Source organism: Ochlerotatus camptorhynchus, unplaced genomic scaffold, assembly GCF_037179485.1.
Source record: "Ochlerotatus camptorhynchus isolate MF236.1 unplaced genomic scaffold, CSIRO-AGI_Acam_v1.1 ptg000363l, whole genome shotgun sequence".
Classification (NCBI taxonomy): domain Eukaryota; kingdom Metazoa; phylum Arthropoda; class Insecta; order Diptera; family Culicidae; genus Ochlerotatus; species Ochlerotatus camptorhynchus.
In genome coordinates, this window is record NW_027040851.1 from 766,499 (window position 1) to 791,898 (window position 25,400).

General features: G+C 39.1%; 3 protein-coding genes across 4 annotated transcripts; 2 read left to right on the forward strand and 1 right to left on the reverse strand.

Annotated features, from left to right (window-relative positions):
• Positions 1–1,072: 1,072 nt before the first annotated feature.
• Positions 1,073–2,117, forward strand: LOC135709756 (putative RNA polymerase II subunit B1 CTD phosphatase RPAP2 homolog). The gene is made up of 4 exons (XM_065232141.1): positions 1,073–1,231; positions 1,302–1,416; positions 1,475–1,572; positions 1,634–2,117. The coding sequence occupies exons 1-4, from the start codon at positions 1,128–1,130 to the stop codon at positions 2,097–2,099; spliced, it is 783 nt and encodes a 260-aa protein (XP_065088213.1). The 5' UTR covers positions 1,073–1,127; the 3' UTR covers positions 2,100–2,117.
• A 12,924-nt stretch (positions 2,118–15,041) lies between these two features.
• LOC135709755 (uncharacterized) lies at positions 15,042–20,598 on the forward strand. Of its 2 annotated transcripts, none has more exons than XM_065232139.1 (3): positions 15,042–15,237; positions 19,238–20,003; positions 20,132–20,598. In XM_065232139.1, the coding sequence occupies exons 1-3, from the start codon at positions 15,153–15,155 to the stop codon at positions 20,328–20,330; spliced, it is 1,050 nt and encodes a 349-aa protein (XP_065088211.1). In that variant the 5' UTR covers positions 15,042–15,152; the 3' UTR covers positions 20,331–20,598. The 2 variants fall into 2 exon arrangements, with proteins under 2 accessions (XP_065088211.1, XP_065088212.1); XM_065232140.1 differs by having other exon boundaries at positions 19,238–19,696; positions 20,132–20,296.
• Positions 20,599–22,466: 1,868 nt separating this feature from the next.
• On the reverse strand, positions 22,467–25,237 carry LOC135709739 (zinc finger protein 84-like). The gene is made up of 4 exons (XM_065232118.1): positions 25,076–25,237; positions 24,599–25,018; positions 23,070–24,536; positions 22,467–23,008 (listed from the first exon to the last, which is right to left on the reverse strand). Exons 1-4 carry the CDS (start codon positions 25,196–25,198, stop codon positions 22,505–22,507), a joined length of 2,514 nt encoding a protein of 837 aa, XP_065088190.1. The 5' UTR covers positions 25,199–25,237; the 3' UTR covers positions 22,467–22,504.
• Between the last annotated feature and the right edge of the window lie 163 nt (positions 25,238–25,400).

Genomic DNA, 25,400 nt, shown 5'->3' on the forward strand with positions numbered 1-25,400 from the left:
ACGTGCTGCAAATATTTTAAAATTTTTTAGCTATAATGTACATTTCAGTGACAACATTTCAAAGGGGCGTAATTGCTTTTGTAAACAATGACTTTAGTCGTCAATTTCTCGCGAATGAAATCTTACCTCTCCAAAATTACAATACTAGCTGGTAGAGGGAACATTCCTCTACCTGCTGGTGTCATTATTTTTCATGAGTGAGCTTTTATTCGCGAGAAATCGACGACTAAAGCCATTGTTTACAAATGCAAGTACGCCTCTTTGAAATGTTGGCACTGATTTGTTAATTGAGTGGAGATTGTTAGAATTTTAGGAAATGTAAAATTTAAAGTCTCAAAATTAAGCTGAAATCCTGGATTGAATCGATGAATGCCAACTCCGATTGACGAATAATTATATTAAAAATTAATAAAATGTAATGATTATGATATAATAAATGATCACAGACAAACAGACATAACTCTCGCAAGTAGTTCATCGAACAAGCATTTAACGGACAATTTAAAAGTATCGTAGTTGGTAGTACCACCACCTGTGGCGCGCATAGTCTTTTCCCTTGAGTTTGACGTTTACACACTACCGCCACCTGTTCAGCGTACTACCCACCACAGTGTACTCAACAGATGGCGGTAATGTTTTAGGGACGATGTTTTACAGTGAGAAATATTCAATGAGTTATGTCTGTTTGTCTGTGATATGATTCTTTAAATAAAGTATGCAATTTAAACTTGATTGATTCGTGGTTTTATTTCTAATATTGTTCCGTATAAATAATTTAAAATTCAAAAATAGAGCTTTTTAAAACATGCGTAAATTTTACTCCATTCCGGAGTTTATTTTGACTATAAAAAACACGATTTACTCATTTATTGGGTAGTCCCAGTTTCCCTCGAAAATGCGTACTCTCGTGCGCACTTTTTAGTAATTATTGAGGTTTTTGCGGTTACCGTGTAATGAGCTACTCTCATCGGCCGTGCTTCGCTTTGAATATAACGCGTGTCACAAAATCACTAACGTCCCAAGTCTCTGACCATTAAATTTTATTTGCTTCATCGAATACAAAAATCATACATTTTGCTACTATTTCTAAACAAGGAAAGTTTTTCTTAATTTTACTGTTCAAAAGTATGTTTGACGAAGAAAATATCAGTGTTTTTCGAGATGAAGAAGCAGTTAAAGAAAAACAAAAAGTGAACCGTGCGAAATTACCTCGCAAAGCGAGAAATTTCAGGTATAATAAAGTCCTAATTGCCAGCATTCCCTGGCCAGATCCTAAAAATGTAATCTCCGTTCCTCCTCAGCAAGGAGCAGCTTCAACTGGCCCTACGAAAGAAGAAAGAGTGCAATTCAAAGGCTCAGAAAATTGTCGAAACCTTACTTGAACCCGTTGACGATGTTGATAAATTTCTACTGATGGTAGGCATCGCAATTGTGTTGCAAATATCAATGATTGAATAAATTGTCTATTTTTCAGCTAAAAGACATAAACCAGTGCCACTTTGAAGATGTTGTGCAAGAAAGAGCCATCCAGAAGATATGTGGCTATCCGCTATGCCAAAACGTGCTGAGCAAGTAAGTTGAATTTTGTCGTGGCTTACACTATGAAAATTAACATCTTCGCATTCCATTACAGCGTTCCTCAACAAAAGTATGTCATCTCACTATCGAACAAAAAGGTCTACGACATCACCGAGCGGAAGAACTTTTGCAGTGGTGATTGCTTCAAAGCTTCCAACTTTATCAAAGAACAGATGCTTACGAGTCCACTGTGGCTACGAGCCCAAGAAGATATTCCAGAATTCAAACTACTAAACAGCACCCCGCAGACCGTCCAGGTCCAGAAAGTTACTAAGATTGAAATAACTCAGCATCCAACAGTCGTTGGAATTGACGTTGATAAGCTTCAAATTGTTGAAAGGACATACAGTGAGCATAGCCTGGAATCGTCCAAAGGCAGCCAAAGTAGTGCGAATATATACGAAGGAAGTGAAATCAATCTTAGCATCAAGGAAATGGAAACCGAAGAAACACCTAGTGTGGATAGCGTAAAAGATTCACTGACTGAATGTTTGGGTAAAATGTCCTTAAAGGATAAATAATGAAATGACATTAATGGTCCTACATTAAAACGTACATATTTATAAAGAACTGCTGTTTCCATTCTGAAAAGATATTTTTGCTGAAAAATGATGACTGGGTTAACTAGAGATATTAAATCTAAAGGTAAATTATTCTTATTAGTTCGTCATTATAAATATAGGTTTCATTTATTTTGTCATATAGAAGGTTTCGTGATGTAAGAAATATGGAACACTTCTACGCCTATTCAACTCGTGACAATTCTAAGGTTCATTTCTTCACTTAATATAGTGCACTATAACGCTTACCAGAGTGCGCTGCGCATGTTCGAAAGAAAACCTCATCGGATACGGTGACAAGTCAATCCACGTATGACGTCACTCATCAAAACATTCGGCATTTAGTGAATGTGCAACATACGAAGTCAATGGTTGGATTTATAAAATATCTATTTAAATATCGAGAATTTAATAATATTTCAAGGTATATTTATCTTTTTGTTAGCAGGCCAACTTGATAGCTTGTTAAATAACAATAGTATATTTTGATAATTAAGATATACAAGAGTGGAGTATTCTTTTTGATGTTCTTGCCAACAAAACAAACATAGCATACAAGGTAAGTGCAAACATTTTCTGTTAATAATTATGAACATTATATTATGTGGTTAATGTAATTGAATCAGGTCCTCGATATTTACTCTGATCTGCGACGTTCGTACTAGAATACAATTTAAGACTACTACTAAACTGACTGTTCTTTTGATTACTTCCACAATGACTTGACTAATAAAGAATCAACAGCATATTACCTACACTTATATTCTCGTTTACGTTTGAACCGAAAACGTTCGCAAACGAGAATACCTATGGGTGATATTATATTAACAATATGGACCACTCTCCCTTTTTTGGGAGCGTTTGTCGGCCAATAAATGCGCCTTTGCGTCAGAAAACGCAACTAATGTATTTAATCTGAAAACATTACGAGAGATGCTTCAAAGCTACAACAGAGGTTTAAAACAAAAAAAGTTCAAACAATTCAAGCTGAACATTGCATTAGGTCCTAAGTAACATTGATCGATTCTCTTCGTCGACTTTCTCTTTCGCCTGTTCTCTCTCCAGTGACATTTTCATCCTGCTGGAAATTTCAGCTCATGTTTCCCGTCCACAAAAAAGGAAGGAAACGCGCTGTGCAATGGATAAAGGGCCACACACATTAGATCCGTTTGCGTTACGTTGACGTAAATTTGACAGTCATACAATAGATTTAGCTGTCACTTTGCCGCAACGCGTCCGATCCGGATCTAATGTGCGTGGGCCTTAACTATCGAGGAATTACATCGTTAAGTGCCGTTTCGAAGCTATTCGAGCCAGTGATTATGGAACCGTTGCTGTCCCATTGCAAGCAGTATTTGAGTGCTGATCAACATGGGTTTACTGTCGGCCGCTCTAAAACTTCGTCGGTGCTAAAACCAACAATCTGCTGTGTCTCACATCGTATATAACCGAAAGCATGTCGGATCGGGTTCAAACGGACGTTATTTATTCACACCGCAGCATTCGACAAGTTGAACCATGCTATTGCGGTTGCTAAACTCGGCAGGCTCGGTGTATGCGGTAATCTTCTGTGTTGGTTTCGATCATATCTTACCGGTCGCCAACTAAAAGTTCCCATAGGAGATAGCAAATCAGCTAGCTTTTTCGCCGACTTGCATCTGGTCATCGAAGCTCCTCGGTTATCTTATGCAGATGACCTCAAAATCATCCTACGAATCAGCTGAATGTATTCGCTAGTTGGTGACAAGGGCGTAGCCAAGTTTCGAGCTATGGAGGGACGAAAAAAAATTACTATGGACAATTTGGCCGAATACCATTTCACCGAAAATCTTTGTGCTACTGAGTTTAGGGGGAGGGGGAGTGGATCAAGCCTCCCACCCCGCGCCCGCTATGGCTACGTCTATGATTGGTGCAGTTTAAACATAATGGTATTGAACCCAGCCAAAAGCTACGCTATTACGTTTTCACGAAAACAACAACCGATAATATTTAGCTATGACTTGCTTGGCTCGACAATCGAACGCGTGAATCAGGTGAAAGACTTGGGTGTGATCTTGGATTCACAGCTATCATTCAAGCAACACATTGCATATGTTGTCGATAAGGCGTCAAGTACTTTAGGGTTCATTTTTAGGATAGCTAAAAACTTCACCGATATCTACTGTCTAAAATCTCTCTATTGTTCGCTTGTTCGATCGACGCTTGAGTATTGTTCAGCGGTTTGGAACCCAAACTACAACAACGGTGCCGAGAGAATTGAATCTGTTCAACGTCGCTTTCTTCATTTTGCGTTGCGTAGATTGCCTTGGAATGATCCGTTTCGATTACCCAGTTACAAAAGCCGTTGTCAACTTATCGACCTAGAACTTCTCCGGACTAGAAGTGACACAAGCAGAGTCCTAACCGTGGCTGATATCCTGCAGTGAAGGACAAGGCTATCCTTAGGCAAATTGACCTGAATGTTCAACCCCTTGCTTCATTCTCATTTTAACGTGAACGGTCCGGGCAGAGGAACTGAAATCCATCCAACCTACGGTGTTCAAGCAAATTCAACCCATCCAAAATAAACGTGTGCAAAAACGAAGGTGTAACCTGATTGCTAGTGGACGAAATTTCCTCCAGGTGTGTTAAATGTTCCCCAACATAATCAAAACCAGAACTCTAACGGGCGAGAGTTCAATCTCATCCTACAAACAACATCCTCGAATCAGTTCATCTGATCAACTCAGAAGTACACGGCGAATGAGAACGACCCACATTTGAGTTTAGTTCACTCATAATCGCCAAAAGTGCAGGAACTCAGCGATGAGTAAATTTGCCTCATGTTTTCCCAGGTTTTTCCAGGATTTTCCAGGGAAAAATTCCCGAATTTAAGAAAAGTAAAGATTTGATTCACTCAGTCTTTTGGTACTACTCCGAGACTGAATAATTTTTTTGTCAATTTCCTCATTTTCCGGCAGATTTTTTAGGTTTTCCACAGGAAACCATGGGACAAATTTTACTCATCGCTGAGTTCCTGCACTTTTGGCGATTATGAGTGAACTAAACTCAAATTTGGGTTGTTCTCATTCGCCGTGTACATGACCTCGAAGAAGACATCAGCCAAGCCTATCTTGTCGCAAATTATGATGTATCCTACCACCACGCAATTACACACGTTTAAGCTTACCAAGTTCACGATCACGACCAAATGTAGTTGTGGTACCTTGTGCAATGTACTACTAATGAAAACCAATGGCCAATGTACCACTAATGAAAACCATCAATCAGTGTCAACATTTCAAAGGGGCGTAATTGCTGCTATAAACAATGGCTTTAGTCGTCAATTTTTGGCGAATAAAAGCTCTGCCGCCGTTAATTGCTTCTTTTGGAACCCCTGGTACTTTTTCTCTAACGCTTCGTATTTCATTGCTTGCTTCACTTGAAATGTCCTTCCGTAGATCGTCCTTGGTTGGTTCTGACATGTTTTCGCCTTTTCCGGGTTTTTCTGGTTTTTCGAGGGAGATAAATCCGTACTAATTTCCGGTCCTGGCTTGATGTTCACTCCTTCCTCGCTGGTTGGTGTGGTGCCACTGTCTGCCAAAATATCTAATAGCAATAACCTGTGCTGTGGGGCTGTGGCTGTGATACTTCCTTCAACGAAAACAAATTGTCTTGCATTGCCATGGTCATCAGGGAGGAAGCTCACGTCTAAAGTCGCTGGTTCAACAAGCACTCGGAATGAGCGCTCCGTACAACATTGAATCAATGTAGAGATTAGTATGAGATGGTGTTATATGCAAAATGCGAAAATAGAATGAAAGAAATACGAAAGGGATTAGTTTTAAGAAGTGATAGTTTCATCGGATTTCCCAACTAACCATACTCAAGCAAAGTAAGTATATTCAAAGCTATATTTCGACTATATGGTTACTTAGGTACTCATATGGCCGTCAGTATGGTGAAGTATTTCTGAAAGTGATGCGTTTTAGGTATTTATCAATGTTTTGATTTTATCCTAACGTTACCTCAATATAATATCACAGACAAACAGACACAACACATTGAACACTTCTCATTGAAAACATCGTCGCTAAAACACTACCACCATTTGTCGTATACACTGTGATGGGCAATATACTCAACAGATGGCTGTAGTACAAGCTGTAGTGTATAAACGTCAAACGCAAGGGAATTGATTATGCGCACCATATGTGACGGTACTACCATAGAGGTAACTCTAAGACCAGAAGTTCCCGAAGAAACGTGCTCAACTTTTTGGGTCACCTCTGGTACTATCTTCAGTCCCAAGCTAATCGATGCACCCCTCGAAACATAGGAAAATCCACGAACCCCTCATTTTATCATTTTATGAATTCCTGGGGTACGCTTATAGATGTACTTGGGAGCAATAGGCTAGTCAAGTAGTGAGCCAATTTAAAATTGTTAGTTTCCGCCGGTTGGTACTAAAGGGCGAACACGAAATTATTGCGACACCGAAAATGTCATGCCAATTTTCTTATAATGTTTAGAATCAAACCAAAATTTTAGGGTAGTTTTATACATATATTTACTTCAAAAATCAAAAGAAAAGTTAATCGATGGAGCCTTGAGTGTAAAATTGAACGCATTTTCGCTTGATGCCCTCCATCAAAGCCTTTACAGTGTCATCCGGTACCAGTTTCTCAGTTTTTTTTTCCATTTTCTTAGCATGTCCTTCTCGTCTTTGACTGTCTTCTTGCTTCCCGCTTCATTATTGCCCAGTATTGCTCCACTGGGCGCAGCTCCGGACAGTTTGGCGGATTCATGTCCTTTAGAACAAAAAGGACAGAATTGGCCTCATACCACTCCAGGACACTTAGAATAGTGGCATGATGCCAAATCTGGACAAAATAGCGGAGCTTCGTCGTGCTGCTGCAAGAACGGCAAAAGGCGCTTCTCGAGGCACTCAGATTTGTAGATCTCGCCATTTACTGTGCCCTTTGTCACGAAAGGCTCACTCCTCAGTCCGCAAGAGCAGATGGCCTGCCAAATGAGGCGAACTTCGACATTTTCTTCTTCTTAAATTTGTCGTCCACATCGAACTTACTCTTGCCGGTGAAAAACTCCAACCCCGGAATTTGCTTAAAATCGGCTTTTATATACGTTTCGTCGTCCATCACACAGCAGCCATATTTTGTCAGCATCTTCTCGTAGAGCTTCCGTGCCCGAGTTTTAACCGTCGATTGTTGCCGCTCATCGCGGTTTGGGAAGTTCTGTTTCTTGTATGTATGTAGTCCAGCTCTCTTCTTTACATTCTGGACGTAGCTCTGCGACATGCCGATCTTTTTAGCCAAATCACGGCTTGAGACGTTGGGATTTGCTTTAATCATCCGCTTCACCTTTCCCTCCGTCTTTTTGTTCTCCGCCCGCATAAGCGCGAACCATAAATTGACCTTACCGATAATGGTTATAAATTGTTTATAATCCCTGCTAAACTTCAACTGAAATGGTTATGGAACTTTACATGAACGTTTAATGATAAAGTTTTAACCTTAAGTATTATAGTTTTTTGGAAGTGGACCTTACAAATAATGGGTTGTTAAGAACCATTACCATTCCAAATTCTTGTTTTCTCCATACATTTTCGGAAAGAAAACTTTACTAAAACCTTTTAACTTATGGTTTAAGAACATTAATGGTAATGGTTATGGTAACCAGTAAGGTCCATGAATGGTTTTGTAACATCGATCAACTTTATGTGGAATATATCGCGAATTGGTTGCCTGTAAATTACTGATTACCAATTCATGATATATTTCACGTAAAGTTGAGCGATAATACAAAACCATTAATGGACCTTACTGACTACCATAACCATAACCATTAATGTTCTCAAACCATAAGTAAAAACGTTCTAATATAGTTCTCTTTCCGAAAATGTATGGAGAAAACAAGAATTTGGAATGGTAATGGTTCTTAACAACCCATTATTTGTAAGGTCCGCTTCCAAAAAACCATAACACATAAGGTTAAAACTTTATCACACAAACGTTCATGTAAGGTTCCATAACCATTTCAGTTGAAGTTTAGCAGGGATTATAAACAATTTATAACCATTATCGGTAAGGTCATGTGATGGTTCGCGTTTATGCGGGCGGTCCCGGTTTTCTTCCAGCTCCTTTGCCGTGATCCAACGTCAACCGCTCCTGGAACCGCTTCAACACTCTGGAGACGGTTGAATGGTGAATGTTCAACATTTTTCCCAACTGCCGGTGCGACAGGTCAGGAAATTCCAGGTGTTTGGAAAGAATTTGTTCTCTCAACTCGCGTTGGTTCACCTCCATTTTCGTTGAATCGAAAAACACGACTTCGAGTTTGACAGCATGTACACAATACACATCAATGAGAAAAAGTGTGCAAAATTTGGTTGATTTTTACCCAATGGTAAAAAAGTTATGCCCTGTTGAATGTGTCGCAATAATTTCGTGTTCGCCCTTTACCATCTAAGAAACATTTATATTAACCGTTAAAAGCGATTTCGATGGACATTTTAAGAGTGTTGTATCTGCTTGTCTGTGATAAATCTTCACTATCGCTTCGCTGCTTCGGGTAATCCGCGAAAGTACTTGCCTTTTTCTCAGGCACATTTGATATAACTGCAATCACTCTATCATACTCGAAATGTGCCAGGATCAAATTGAGACAACGACGCCCTATACGCTCTTTGACCAAAGCGCGGGGTGATGTCACCCCCTCCTTCCCAGTGTAGGCAACCGTCCATAAAAAGTTTTGGACATTTGTATGGATCGTAGACACTCGCCATTAAATGTTGATGGACCAATTTATAAAAAAGTGATGAGTAGATACTAAAAATCTTCGATTTTTTGATTGCATGCATCAATAATGCACATCCGCAACTCGACACATTGACATATTTAGGACCGTCACCGTCACCAGCATCAGTAGATTCCATATTTCCATGTGTGAAAACACATAATCTCTAACTATAAGATGCGAACCATAATGTTTATGGCAGCACACATATAAATACAATGTGTCACGCATATACGTGTTCGAACGGCGCTGGGGTGTAGTGGTAAGCGTGATTACCTCTCACCCCAGCAGGCCTGGGTTCAATCCCAGTCGGCGCCGCCGGGATGTTCTGAGGCATAACATCTGTGATCACGCCTTCCTTCGGATGGGAAGTAAAGCCGTTTGTCCCCGGTTCATGAGTTGATGAGTCGATAGGTAGGGTCCAGGTGTGGGAGCTGCCTTCCTTGGCACGTCGGTAGCATTGGTGCTCAGCACGGAAACCAAGATCGACGGAAAAAAACAAACCAAAGGAAAAAAAATATACGTGTTAAGGGCTATATTATAGTAGGTGAGGGGTTTATTATGATGTTTATGTTTACGCATATAAAAATATTGTTTTGAATATCTTATAAACAGTATGTGCACTATCCAAATATAGTTTAAGTTTAAAATGTTATAAGTGTGGGGTGCGACACATTTAAATCTCAATTTAAAATCGTCACAAAATATCACAATAGCGAATCTATCTACGAAAAATCTTTGTCCATTTACACGCATCGCTCTCGACCTTTTTTGCAGAAATCTACAAAATCTTCCTTCTATCAAATAAGTGTGCTCGCATCTCACAACAACAAAGCAAAAAAAAACCTGCATCTTAGATAGAGTCGCTCCCTTCGAGAAATGTTTCTTCTACCAGCTTACGTCGTCAATTTGCAGGAGTGCCCTTATATTTTTATTAATCGGCGGTTGAAGTCTTTGTTTACAAAACAGTTTCGCCCTGATAAAATGATGGCACCACAGACAAACAGACAAACACATTGAATATTTCTCGCTGTAAAACATCGTCACTAAAACATTACCGCCCTCTGTTGAGTACACTATGGTGGGTAGTACGCAAAATAGATGGCGGTAGTGTGTAAACGTCAAACGCAAGGAAATTGACTATGCGCGCCACAAGTGGCGGTACTACCAACTACGATACTTTTAATTCTACCGTTAAATGCGTGTACGATGAACAACTTGCGAGTGTTATGTCTGTTTGTCTGTGATGGCACCGATTTTTTAATCTCGTAGCCAAAGCAAAACTCGATCGCTTACTTCAAACGTAGAAACAAAACTAAGTAGGGGAAATGACGGCTTCGGCTTGACAGACTATTTTCGGCAACCCAAATTGAAACACTATTTTCACTGGATTTTCTTACGAAAACACTTCGCTGAATGCATGCAAACGATTCTTTATGCTTTCAGCTTCAATTTGACTATATTTTTACCACTGAGAAAAAGCAATCTAGCAGGGTTTTCTTGAAATGAAACACACGCACTACAAATTGTAGCTGATTTCGAGTTGCCGATAATAGAACAGCAGATTTACATGCAGTTCAAATGGAACAGTTGCCGAAGAAAAACTGGTTGCCGACAATACTCGCTCTCACTAGAGAAGATTGGAGCTTTGTAAAAGCGTTTTAAAACAGTTTTTGACAATTCTTTCGACTGAAATTGTTAGAGCAGCTGAAAGCAAAAGATTGTAAACAAACCAATACTGCATATGTGTGCGTTCCATAGAGAAAAAGGCTATAGAAAGAAGGTCGCTGCTTAGGTTGCCGAGAATACGTAAATTCCCCTAATTAACTAGATTTTTTCGTCGACATATATTTTTTCCATCGAGATAGGGAGGAATGTCGAGATATAGTACATCGAGAAATAGAGAGTTGACTGTATATGCATTTAGATTCACATCTCTGTTCACATCCGAAGTCCCTCATTTTAAGCATACTAAACACAAAAAATACTTCTAAACCCTACCTTATCCAGAGAAAAGGCGGGAAATCCTGTTGGAGGCGGGGCTTCCGAAGCATTTTTTTTTTTGTCTTTTTTGGTCCAGGTGTGGGAACTGCCTCCCTGGCATCGGTAGCATTGGTGCTCAGCACGGAAAACAAGATCGACGGAAAAAAAATTTAAATCAAAAACAAGTGTACCCTTAAGGGGAAGCTCACCGCTCCGAAAAAAATAATTACGTTTTGATTTTTCTAAAAATATTGGAAAAAGATATCAAAATTTTAAGAAAATCACATATTTTTTTATTTTTTAAAGAAAATTCACGTGCAAAAACATTTTTTATAAGTCTTTATGGCATAAAGTTTGACTCAAAAAACCACAAAACATCGACTTTTCGGTTTTGCTGAGAGTCCAATTTTTTTTTCATGATGAGATGGAAAAAAAAAATTACATGTAATTTTTGACAAAAATCTAAGGAACAAACTGATTTTCTTTGATTTTTGATATTTTTTCCCAATATTTTTAAAGAAATAAAAATGTACCGAAAATATTTTTTTATTTTCGGGCCGGTAAGCTTCCCCTTAATAGCTACGTTACATTTACATATTTTAACCAAATTTATGTTTTGGCCCAATGTAACCCCAAATAAAGTTTTACATTGGTCTATTTTTTATTTAATTTTAGTAAAATGATATATCAATTTCAATCGACCGTTTCCATGGCAGTCGTTTATCATTGATGAATATATTCACATGCTTAAAATTGTTTTCCTACACCCAACCGAGGGATGTAAGATTCGCTTACAATTATGTGGGATTCATCATCAGAGGATGTTAGTGGAGACCGCATGAACAGAGGATGCGATATACCTAGCTGCGGTCCAATGCAAGAAAATTGGAGACCGAAAAATGTAGAGTGTATTAGTGAGGTAAATTAGTTATGTCGAAAAAAAAAGGAATCCGATTGCCGACTGGACTCGAACCAAGAACGCTTCAATTATCAGACCTGTGCTTTCTCCACTGCTCTCTCCATGCTCCTGAATATGGATAGCCTAAAAGCAAACATGAAGCGCTCATTTTCTCGCATACTCGACTTCGTATGCTTTTTCTGCTGGAGAGATTCGAGGCAAGTGTGTGCGTCGTTCTACAATATTCTACAATGTGCGTCGTTCTACAAGCTTACTGGTATAGTCGAAAGCGTAGATAGAACACGAAATGAAAAAGACAAAAAACCATTACATCGCCTGTAAGGTCAACTTCTAACATTCGCTGCGATGTTCATGAACAGAGGATGATAGGAAACGGAACTAACATTCATTGTAATAGATTTTTGGTTTGCGTGTAGCTAAAATGTGAATATTGTAAGGTAGGGAACGAAAAATGTCGGTTTTTTGGCCCAATGTCTCCCCCACTTACGGTATTTTTCAGTGTTGCAACATAATTTTCATTACTTTCATTACAACTTTAAAATTAATTAATTACATTAAATACTTTCGCTTGCACTGTAAATCCAACGCATCGGTCCTGTACTCATCTAACATCACTGGAAGTGCTTAAAAAACACTCAGTGGAAGGCATGCGCAAAATTTGATTTCAGTTGAGACGTAATAGCCAAGAATATAGAAAATTATTGAACCACCTTTGCAATATGATATGAGGGTAGTGAATTTATGAATCACTATCAAACGTATTCTCCGTTACAATTGTCGCAATTCAGCATTTATACAATGCAACAATTTGCAAAGTAGGTCAACCATTTAATGCTGACCAAAGATAGTAATTTTACTTTTGTTATTCATGAATGATATAATCTGAGTCACACCACTATAAGGTGATACGTGTAAAAAGGGAACCGGCCGGTTTCTGCAATCACCGGTTCCTCACGTGTTTTATATTGCATATAGCGCGATTCATTGCGTCACTAGTGCAACCACTATATCTAATACTTTCTATACTACAACTACTCAAGTCATCTGTATTTGCATAGGCACTGGTTCTACACCGGTACCGGCTAGTTAAAATCTCAGACTTGACCTACACAATCTCCATTTTTATTGCGCCGAACGAAAATGCATAAATTGCAGGGATGCAACAATGTAGTGGCTATCCCGATTGCAAGATTCCTGCTATTCAACGTGATCGGACCAGTTAGGCTTATTTACATAAATTTAGCGTCAAACTTTTCCATCACCGGCCGGCCGGCATACGCATCTAAAAAAACAAATAACAAAAATATTGATCACGCCGGTGCCAGCTGATATTTGACTTCTGTAGAGAAAATTATTATCCATTATTGTTCGTTAAGCATCGAGTGTATTACCAGAGGACCGTTTAAATTTAGCCTAACTGCTCCAACACATGAGTTCGTTAAGCGCATGCATGATCTTTGTACCCGTTCCGACATATGATATTTCCATGCGTGTGGGTATGCGAATGGTAGGGTGGTAACTTAAATAAGTTCGTAGTATACTATACATTACGTAATACAGTCACTTTCATTGAAAGTCACTGGAAGAATTGACTCTCTCAATTAAACCTTCGTGAAAAACTCATTCATTGTTTTGTCAATGACCTGGTCACAAAAATTGTAATTTTGTGCAATCTCTTTCAAATTATTGTTATCTACACGGAGACGAAAAACTACCCAAAATTAAGTACTTTTCCCTCAATTCTGGGGTTCAGCCCAATAACCCAAATTTGAGTAAATCGCATATAGTAGTTTCCATTTAAAACCAGCAAAAAAATTACCAACTCTTAAGTATATTCTACCCAAAATTAAGTTTAATTCACGTAAATTTGAGAATATGCAATTTACTCAAAAGTAACTTATTGGGCTGAACTATATCGTTGGGTCGAATCTCTCGTTCCTTTTTTGACAACAATAACGAGTGCAAGTGAGAGGCTGAAGTCAATATTAAGTAAAAAGAACTCATATTTTGGGTAGTATTTTTTCTCCGTGTAGGCAGTTACGAACGTAGATGCCAGTTTATTTTGACAGCTCCATGGATTTATTTTGCGTCAAATATTTGTTGTTCATACTCAACCGGGAAATGTAAATTTATATTAAAGATTTACAAAAAAACCCTGCAGACTTTGTAATGATTCGCCGCAGTAACAGAATCTGTAATGTGGTCGTTGGAATATTTTATACATAATTATGTAATTATTATGTTAGCTTATTCGTCGAACAAAAACTATTTCCCCTTTCTACGTTTTCTACGAAAATATTAATTCTAGAAAAACTTGCTTGTACGCTACAGTCCATTGTAAGAACTGACACTACATGTGTTGTAAGAAAACATGCAGAGGATGTAAAGGCCGGCGCACAATGCATACGTTTTTGGGTTTTTTGACAGATAATGCATGGACTAAGTGTTAAAAAACCTGAAAACGTATCCATTGTGCGCCGGCCTTAAGAAATCCACCCTTCCATTTGATGATCATGCCATTTGTTTTGCGTGCCTGTACCTATCATTAAAGAACCACTCTAGCGAATACGTCCGCTGTTTTAATGATCGTTCGTAGACATTGGTTTGTCTGTGCAGATTACGCAGAAGGAATCGATCTACCTACTGACATGTTCGTTCCCAAACTGTCACTCTTTTGTCCGGTCATACTTTTTGGTGATCATACTGGCCTGTTTTATCTGTGACTTCGACATGGTCACGTACCGTACAGAATGTCTTATTTGATAAGTTCTACGTGTTAAATTCATAATAATGAAACACTGTGTCTTTCAGAAATACAAAATACCTTCTAATTAACGAATAATTACGTCGCATTCATATGATCTAAATATGTTCAACTTTTTTTTCAAGATTATACTGATTCCTATTTCAATTTGCTCAATACTATTCCTTTGTGTCGCAGCACACCTACAACGAGAACGTCGCATACAAAGGCACCTTTAACAACCAACGGATTGCATATTACCATCATCAACGGCAGATAGAGCCAACAGTTTGGATAAATTCCCTGAAACTTGCCTCGTTCCTCAGTCATTGTTTAGCACTCGACAGTTGCGGAAGCCACTCGCAGAAGATAAGCACAAATTGTGAATGAAAATAAACAAACATTAAGTTACATAGCATCAGCGAAAATCCAACTAGGAGTTGTTACAACCGCTACCAAGCAAAACAAAGTGAAGCGAAACAAAGAGTTCACACTTCAACGCCACTAATAGTGAAAGTAAGCTTGAAGAACGGGAATACTGAAAGAGTGTTAAATTATCCTGCGGTTAGCGGAAATGGCGCATCAAGTGCAGCAGGTTTTCAAAACGGCCCTCAAGGTCACGGGCCCCACAAGGTCGATGTCGATGGGATCGATAGATGGTAAGTAAAGAGTTGATTCAATTGAAACACCGTTCCAGCATGAAGTCATGATGTACATAGCTTTCCTGGCACGAAGTTTTTTATTTAATTAAATAGCAATGTTAGGGTGTCTTTCTACGACACTACACGCCTGTCCCGTTGCCGAAAAGCGTGCTTGTTCAGTGCACACCACGCACGGTGCATCCTTGGGGTTCTGTCAGTAAAACGTATATTGCGCCCTAAACTTCGAGAGTATAACAGTTTTCGGTAAAGTTGTAAATCGATCAATTTTGAACAGATTCGCCACAGACTGCAACTGGTTAGAGTGTTTCTTAATCAATGGGTCACAAGCTGCAGCTAGATGGGTCAACAAGTTTTAAGAAATTTGGATTTATTTTGGTGTTAGCAAATGTTTTTTGAAAGTTTGATATTGCGAAATTTTTCTTCATTTAGACTCGAGTGATGTTGCAGATGTAGCAAATGTTTTTTGAAAGTTTAATAAAAATTTCTTTTATTATTTACTTTCCAAATATTTTTTTAATTAATAATACACAAGAAGAATAAAACTTAAACAGTCCGCAGGGGCATGACCATGTTGGATTTAATAATTATGAACAAATGAAATCATAAAGAAACAAATTTATGTACTATTTTTACTTTCTTTAACACCAAAACTTAAAATTTAAATAATTCAACCAACATTTGTAGTGAAACCCCCTATCGTCATTTTCTCACAAATAGTGATTCATCCATGCATGTTTTGAGATTTGCCTTACTTTTTTCTTTAATTTGACTATGTATTGTGATTGTGATTGTGTAGAATGCTTTTTGGCTTCGTACATGCTATACCATCACTACATCACTACATTTACCAACAGGTTAAATAAGTTCTGTGTAATCCGCGAATGTGAAACAGGTTGAGCCAGTATAACCAAGACCCCATCCAACATGAGCGAATTAGCAGCCGTAAGGGAAGATACAAGGGAGGGGGTTTGTGTGGATTAATAGATAGCTGGAACTTAAGGTGGTTAATTCGCATAAGTAAAATTTAGGTAAAATTAGTTAGAAATTACCTGATTGTCTTTACCGTGCTGGTTTTGTTGTTGGTGCTCTTGATGACGCCGCCATGAATAGGTTTGACGAGTCCAAAAAAAATCCCAGTACGATTAGGGAATCCTTCGAATTCCGATAGGTAAAGGTGCTGCTATCGTCTGATACTGTTCCATCTACATTTTGTTGTTTCTTTTGTTGTTCTAAAAATATACAAATAGAATCGCCAATCGGTCCCAAAAATCCCAAAACAAGTTTAGAATCTGTGTGGTCATGCTTTCCAAAAGATTGAAGACCTATAATAATAACGCATATATAATTAAAAAGGATCAAAATAAAGAGACGATTATCCGAGTCCGAGATCTTGAAACAAAAAAACAGCTAGGTAAACGTATTCCAAAACCTAAAAATTTCCCATAAACCTGACTTGAAAAAAAATATCGGAATCTTCAATTTTGTTTTCTATATTAAATGTTTGGTCAGAACCTATGCCCATGTTTTTCTGTTTATTTTTTCAAAGTTCTAGAATTATATAGTTGAAGATGCTAATTTCAAATAACAGATTAAACTAAAGTGGTAATTTTTATACGATAGATGAGGAGATGAAAGTATAGAATTGATAGTTCCGTTTAGAGTACGGCAGTGTGAAAATTGCATATAGAAGTAGAAAGCGAGCTAGACAACTTTTAGGAAGGTACAAATCAGTTTTATCATCTCTCTTTACCAAACTCCCCCTTTGGAGAGGGATGGTGAGGGGTATGCTCCCATCCAGAGTTAGTAGCAGCCCCTACTCTACCCGTGTCCCCTCGAGATCGTCAAGTCGACGATGACAGGAGCACATACCGTGGTAGAGGTAACAATAGCTGCAATTTCAAAACTTACGACTGGATGCCTTCCTTCAGATAACAACTGGAGTGCGGTAAAAATCGGTAGAACTGTTTCAAACACATCGGTGGTACATGAGTGGTTCGGTGATCATCTCTTTTTGCCAGTGGTAGTGGGGGGGGGGGGACACTCCTCACCATCCCTCTCCAAAGGGGGAGTTTGGTAAAGAGAGATGATAAAACTGATTTGTACCTTCCTAAAAGTTGTCTAGCTCGCTTTCTACTTCTATATGCAATTTTCACACTGCCGTACTCTAAACGGAACTATCAATTCTATACTTTCATCTCTTCCTCTATCGTATAAAAATTACCACTTTAGTCTGTTATTTGAAATTAGCATCTTCAACTATGTAAATCGTTGACTTAACGCAGAAGTAATACTAAACATATAGTCAAAGTCTAGAATTATGTTACTAACATGAGATTTACAAAAAATCCAAGTTCAAAAATCTTAAATGTTTCTCGTTCTTGTAGATCTCGAAAAGGTCGAAGTTCCAAAATTCCTAACGTTCATAGTTAATAATGCTTTTGTAAGTCCAAATACACGAAGAAACAAATTATGTACCGGAATTTCTAATATTTATTGAAAAGGGATACGCTAGAATATCGTTATCAGTGATTAAATAAAGCATTTCCGAAAACATGACGCTGCAAAGTCACTAGGCCATTGGGGTGAGATATTTGATTTTTATCTATTTACATTCAATTTTTATTACTGATTTATCAGAGCATTGACGAATAGAGTTTTCATCCTCCCACTAACACAAATCTTTCCTTCCTGTGACATCTATGAAGGTAGTATAGGTTCCCTGCACCTTCTTAATCGGGGAAATACAAGTAACACGTCAAAAACTCGACGATTTTCGGAAACAACGCAAACGTTTGGGGTTTTTTTTTGCATTAAACTGCTTAAATCTTCCTCTACATTTGAGATTTTTTTCATTGGTCTGTGACCTCTGTGGCTCCTTGGGGTCACATCGGAAGGAGGTCACCTCCGGTGGGGATTGGTAATTGGTGGGCGTTCTAGAGACCTGAAAAATTGACAAAACTTACTTTTATCAATTGGACCTTATTCAGAAAAGATTTTTGTTCTATGTGAACCTCTAAAACCCAAAAAAAACGATTTAAACGATTTAAAAATTTAGAAAAAAATATATGAAAAAAAAGTTGATCTATTTTCTTTAAGATGCGCCAGGTCAAGTCATTTGGATGAGAACTTTTTGAGTGATCTTTCCCGCCAATTTAGAAAACACCGTTTCGAGAAAAACGCGTTTAAAGTTTTGGGTTGTGTTAAAACATGATTTCTGGAACTTACGGTTAATCGGCGATACGGGGGCCATAGATCACTCCTTCCTCGTGCTCGTCGCAATTTTTGAATTTTTTTAAAGTAAAATATAAAAAACCGATAAAATTTTTTTTTGCTTGTATTTTCCCCCTTAGATGTTGGATTACCTTTCACTCCCTTTCACTGTGATTGTAAGGATGTGGCCAGGTGTATAATGCGATGCTTGTTATGTAGATTTTATTTTTGTGTGGGGGAAAATCACTAATCACAAGTGTTTTTTTTTTCTGCGTGAACATAAGATATTTTCTACAAAACATATTAGTTGACCGTTAGATAGCCACCCACAATTTGTACTATCGAATATGCAATGCTATTTCTAATGTTTTCCCTAATCCACATAGAATTTTGAAATGGGGATTTTATTTTAATAATCTTACATATTTGGACCATAGGGTCTCAGAATTTCATAAAATGATGCCTACCTTCATGCCCCAGCAGGCCTGGGTTCAATCCCAGTCGGCGCCGCCGGGATGTTCTGAGGCATAACATCTCTGATCACACCTTCCTTTAGAAGGGAAGTAAAGCCGTTGGTTCCCTGGTTCATTAGTTGATGGGTCGATAGGTAGGGTCCAGGTGTTGGAGATGCCTCCCTGTCGTTGGTAGCATTGGTGCTCAGCACGGAAAACAAATCAAGAAAAAAAGTCTTCGTGCCAGGAACCTATTAGTTAACACATGATCATTCTGTAAACCAAATCGTATGAAGTGGTTCGCTAATTTCCACAATCTGTTTTTATTTCCGCAGCTAACCTATCGCCAAAGCGCACCCAAAGCTTCCATGTATCCGCCCAGCGTGACTATCCAGCGGCCGCAGCACTACCCCTGCCGGCAAACATAGATCCAGCGGAAACTACGCGTTTCTCGCCGCAACGTACCCGAGATATCAACTCAACTGCCATTCTGACGCACCAGTCTTCCTACGTGGCAAACCACATCGACGTCACTGTGGACAACTCCTCAAATGCAGATCCACATGTTCAATCGTATGATTGTCGCGGTACGGTCAGTCTAAATTCCGCTATGCAAAGCAACGTACCGAGCCCATTCGGAGGAATGCACAAGTTTACCCATCTGAACATGCCCGGCGGTGGTTGGGCTCAGGAGGGCAAATTCCTAGCACAAGATTTGCATTCGTCTCACTACATCAACCTGCGCAAGGAAGTGCGTTCGGACTGGTCCAACTATGAGGACAGGCCTCAGAAAGGTAGTACATTAGGCTTGCTTGAACGCACTAACTTATTATTGCCCCAGCAAAGTGTAGCATTTAGTAATTACGGTAACATTAGGAAGTTTTCATTGAACCACACTGCATTGGCAAAAGAAATTCCAAAAGATACTAAACAAACGACTGAGGAACTGGCATCAACAGCGACAGGCGAATCACCAGCAACTCCCATGACTCGTAAAGAACAACTCAAAAAGGCAGTTAAGGAGTACGGATCCACCGTGATTGTTTTTCACGTTGGAATCAGTCTCGTTTCCTTAGGTGCTTGCTATCTTTTGGTTTCTAGGTTTGTAACTGACAACGTGTATCTATTATGGGTGTCGTGGTGGTAGCCGTCGTAGTGATCATTGTTTAACGCAAAACATAACTGACAATATTGAAATCATTTTTTGTTTATTTCATCTATTATTTCAGCGGAATAGACATGGTAGCCTTATTGGAGCGCTTCGGATGGGGTGACTCAGCATTAGCTAGCAAGGCAGGCACTGGAGCTAGCACGTTTGTGATCGCATATGCAATCCATAAAGTATTTGCACCGGTTAGAATTAGCATAACTCTAGGCGCCACGCCGTTTATTGTGCGGGTGCTACGGAAGAGATTCGGCAATAAGTAGGCTATTTGTTGCTTATCGACTAGTTTTTAGAACGATTTCACGGCAATATTTTCAATAAGATCATATCCAAAAGCGTGTAAATATGTGAACACCTATATATTTGCACACTTTTAGTTGCTTGTTTTTTTTTATCAATTTCCAATTTTCCGCAAAAATATTCGACATATCCAATTTCCGTAGCACCTTAAGTTCTCCTTAAATATTGTGTTTAGAGTAGAAAAAAACGATTGCATCAAACATAAATTTGTAATGTTTATGTTATCTTTAAAGGCACTTTCACATAAAAAATTAATAATGTAATAATGTTAAGTTAAATCTTTAGAATAATGAGAATATTTTGAATAAAATTAAAAATAATTTTAAAATACAAACATGTTTTATGTACCTACTCCGTTCTAGTTGTTTATTTAATATACTACACGTCAAATTGAACATTCAAGAAATTTCGAGAAAAATACGACGAAAATAGATCCATTATTCGACGTACGAGCACAAAGGACTGTAAATTCTGTTCTCTTACAATTAATTATATGATTTGAGTAGTAGCTATACTGAAGATCCGAGAGATGTCGCCCCTTCAGTGGTAGGAAAATCATTTTTGTAGTATGGATAATATCAGAAAATCCACGATTTGTGACTAAACATGCTTTCACAGAAGGAAACAATTAAACAATTGTTTACCTTATCACCATAGTCGTATACTCGTGCAACTTTTGTGCATCTAAAACTGCCCATAATGACGATAATGAATAAAAACTGAAAATTTTCATACATTTCCAAATGGTTTCCTACCATTCCCATACATTAGAAAGTGACTGGCCCTCTGGATGTGGATGATGTCAAAAACAACAAAACATGATTAATTGGTGAATCAAACCAAAGCCAAAACTGGTCATGCGAAACCTAGTTTTAAGATCCGCAATTACAAAAATTAATGTACTAAAAAATGTCATGCAATTTGACAGATATCAAAACGTCATTGATGAATTTAAGTGACGGTCGACCAGCAGATGTGAAAAATGATAATGAAGTTTTGCCACAGAGAACAGACGTTGAGGCTCGAACAAAATTTCTCTAAAAACTTGTGTAAAGATTCCTATTCGACTTAAGCGCCACTAACGGCGACTTCCCCACTTGAAAACCCTCTTTGACAACATGATGGCGCTGGCGTTGCAAAACTTACACTAGACACTAAGTGCCGGTAGTGCCAAGTGGCAATTTTCAACAGATAATTTATCGATACTAGCGCCAAATTGGTCGAAAGTGATAAATTTATAGAGGACATCAGGAGATGCTAGCGCTGCGTAACGGCGACGTTCCCACTTAACTTTACACAAGTTTCTGACCGAGCTTGGACGTATGTTCTCTATGGTTTTATCTTTGCTTAAATTCGTCAATGACCTTTCACCGACTTATTGCCATCTGTGAGTCAATCGTCACTTTGATTCTTTAATATGCTGTTGCTGATGACAAGGTGCTATTGTTTGAAAATTGAATTTCAGACTCGACATTCTCCAATTTTCAACTTTGCAAAATTATCTGTTATGGTCAATTATTCACATTTTGAGCTAAAATCCGGCCATTCTTGTCAGTCATTTCTCAGTTCTCACCCTGGTAGGCAAATTATTTGCCCATCAGCACTTAAACTGGGTGCCTATCTGTTAACGCATCATGCTCGATCGTACAGCATACCACTAGTAGGCTCAATTTTTAAGACTGTTTCACTAGTTTCAGATGCATAACATAGGGATAGAAGGAGATGGCAAGGGAAAAAGTAGATTTTTGTACTTCCACCGTAGCAGAAAATTTGTAAATATATGAAAAGGATCCTCTTTTTGGATATTATTTTCGCCTATCCCTTGTGTTGTCGCCAGGATAGAAAGACCGATACTCATGAGAACTCCCATCTGAAGTCTCCACTCCTCGTTTTTAAGAGAGGAACCAGCCCAAGGGTGAAAGTCTCTCTAATAAAGCAAAAAACATCATATTGTTCCGATGCGTTCAATCATAAGCTACAGCACAAAGCCTGTTGCGCTGTAAAATTGTAACGGTGCAAAATTCGAAATCCAGGCAGATTTTTTTTTCAGGTGGTAGTGATACCAAAGGCTTGTGAAATGTTCAATAAAAGTAACGCATGTAGTAGGTATCGAAAGTAACCAATCTCATAACAAGTGTTACATATTATCTTCCTCATCATAGTTTTGCTCGTCTTCGAAATCCGCTTCGTCCTCGAGCATCTCCACAACTTCATAGTTCGTCTCGCTCTCCTCCGGTAAGACTTTGATCATGTATTCCGTTTCCTTTATGTGTGTCCCATGCTTCTCGTGGGTTGCCAAATGCTTCTTCAGGTAAGTTGACTGAACGAACGTCCGGTCACAAATGTGACACGTGTAGGGCCGTTCTCCCGTGTGGATGCGTTCGTGCAGCGTAAGTTGTCGCTTCCGGATAAACGTCATATCACAGTGAGGACACTTGTGCGGACGCACCTTGGTATGTGCGGCCATTTCATGTCGGTTCCGGTCAGTCGAGTGGCTATATCGATTAGTACAGTATCGACACTCGAACGGTTTCTCCCCTGTATGACTTCGGATGTGAAGCGTTAGAGACTGTTTCGTTTTATATTTCCCTGAACAATGCGGACAGTCCCATATGCTTTCCGAGTGGCAACGCTTGTGGACCTGTAAACAGAAAGTTCGTAAATAAAGAACTCCATTTTGATTCAGGCAGCATATCACTTACTCTCAAATTACCCTTCCGAAGAAACGATTTTGAACAAACATCGCACACATACGGTCGCTCTTCATTGTGGCACACTTTGTGCACCCGTAAGGCCCGCTCGTCGAAAAACGCCTTGTCGCATATATCACACTGGTATTCTTTTATTCCGGTGTGCATCTTTTCGTGATTGATTAATGCCGACAAATAAAGGAAGCTTGCACCACATGTCGAACATACGTTCTGAGTTTCGGTCTTCTTAGGAAACTGGTGGCTTTGCAATGAACGCTCATTTTTAAAACTTTTGTGACACACATAGCATATAAAGGCATTTGATTCTCGTTCCTGAGCATTCTCACGTCGCTTTGAAGCATGGTGCTCTTCCACGTGATCCAACAGATCATTCGGATCTTCAAACGTGATCGCACACTTTACAAAACAGCAATTGTAGATCTTTGGCTCAGCTTCAGAGATGGGTTCCTTTTGGTCTTCAATTTGATGAGCACTTCCCGCCACATGTTGCAGAATCCGATATTTAATTTCGGACTGCATATCGCAGTATTTACATCTGTAGACTGTTCTTTGCAGAGCAAGATTCCTATGACATGTAAACAGGCCAAGGTTTGAGAAACATTTGAAACAGATATCGCATTCAAAGTCCTTACTGTTGTTCGATTTATCTTTTTCGAACCCATGTCTCTCTTCTGAATGATCCTCTAGTTCTTGTCTGCTGTTGCACACAAACTCACAACCACAGCAACGTATGCCATCTATCTCCAAGACTTCAATATGATTTTCCAACGTTCGAAGTTCGTTAACCGGTTTTTCTTCCTTGGGAAAGATTGATGTTATACCAGCTTTCTCAACAGCAGCTTGATGAGCGACGCTAGTTTTCAAGTGTTGGTCAAATCGGAACTTTATGTCGATCACCACATCACAAAATTTGCAGTAGTAGATCTCTCTCTGTACTCGAGCTGATCTGTGACGATTGTATGATTGTACTTGATCAAACTTTTCGAAGCATAGAATGCACTCATAGGTAGCATCTTCGCCATCTTTTCGCGGATGTATTTCACTGCAATGGTCTATCAAATCCTGGTAGCTATGGAACATCATATCGCATCCACAGCAGCGTTCTCCTCCCAAATGGATTACCTGGTATTCTTGTGTTTCGTCGATGCAAAGAATGAATTCGGCATCGGGATAGGTGAGTTCCTTACCTACGCGTTTCCTCGACTGATTGCGTTTCTTTTCCTTCGGCACTATCTTAGAGCTGCCTTCATCCGGGTGATCAGTGAACGTTCCATCGACCGCGACAACTTGATGTGCTTTGCTTAGGTTCTGATGTTGTAACAGACGGTATTTTATATCGAATAAAATATCACACACGGTGCAATGATAGATTTCATTCGATTCGTAATTCTTTGTGTGGTTCAACAGCTTCATTCTGTTCTGGAACCGTTCAAAGCATGTTGGACATTGAAACACCGCCTAGAAAATACCTTATTGGATCACTCATATAATTCTTATTTATTCCAGATGTAGCGACATACCTGATCCCTACTGTTGGAAGCCGCACGATGTGAGTGTTCCTGATGGCTGTGCTCGACCAAATCATTTTTCGATGACAGAATCTCCTGACAACCGCAGCACCGAACCCCACGTAGTCGAATCACTTTATAAGTTTCAAATGTCTCGACGCTTTCAATCTGATCTGTTGTGGGATATGTTGTACTTTTACCCACACTGGCAGCAGACCCTTTCGCAATCGATTGCTCACTGATGATTTGCACCCTTTCCATTTGCAAAGGATCTTCCGGGATTTCTCCAGCGTTTTCTGCCTTCATTTGAATAGCTAACGATTGCAGAGCACCCTCCGACTCGCGGATCAGTTTTCGTAAAGTAAATGCATCCACCAATCGTTCGAGACAATCTGGACACACATAATCGGGCAGGTTGTCGTCGTGCGAAACCTAGAATGGCACATCCGTGAATAATACTTCAAACCCAAACAATCTCCGCGGACGTACCATCACATCAGCGCAATCTATGATCATATTGGCAACGACTTCACCTTTTCGCTCACAAAATAACGAAACCATCTCATCCTGGTCCAGGTCGTTCCGCATACAAATCCGGCAATATCGTTCCATTTTCAAACCAAATCGGAAGCGCGCTTCAATATCAAAACAGCGAACCGTGTGGAAAAATGTACTCAGCTTGCAATCGTTCACCCAAATAAACAAAACGCGTAACTTAAGATGGTGTCACCCGAGATTTTACAGTAGGGTCGTGCGTCCTCCAGTTGTCCGACCCCTTTGTCAATCGCGTAATTAAATCAACTGTGGTACCTAT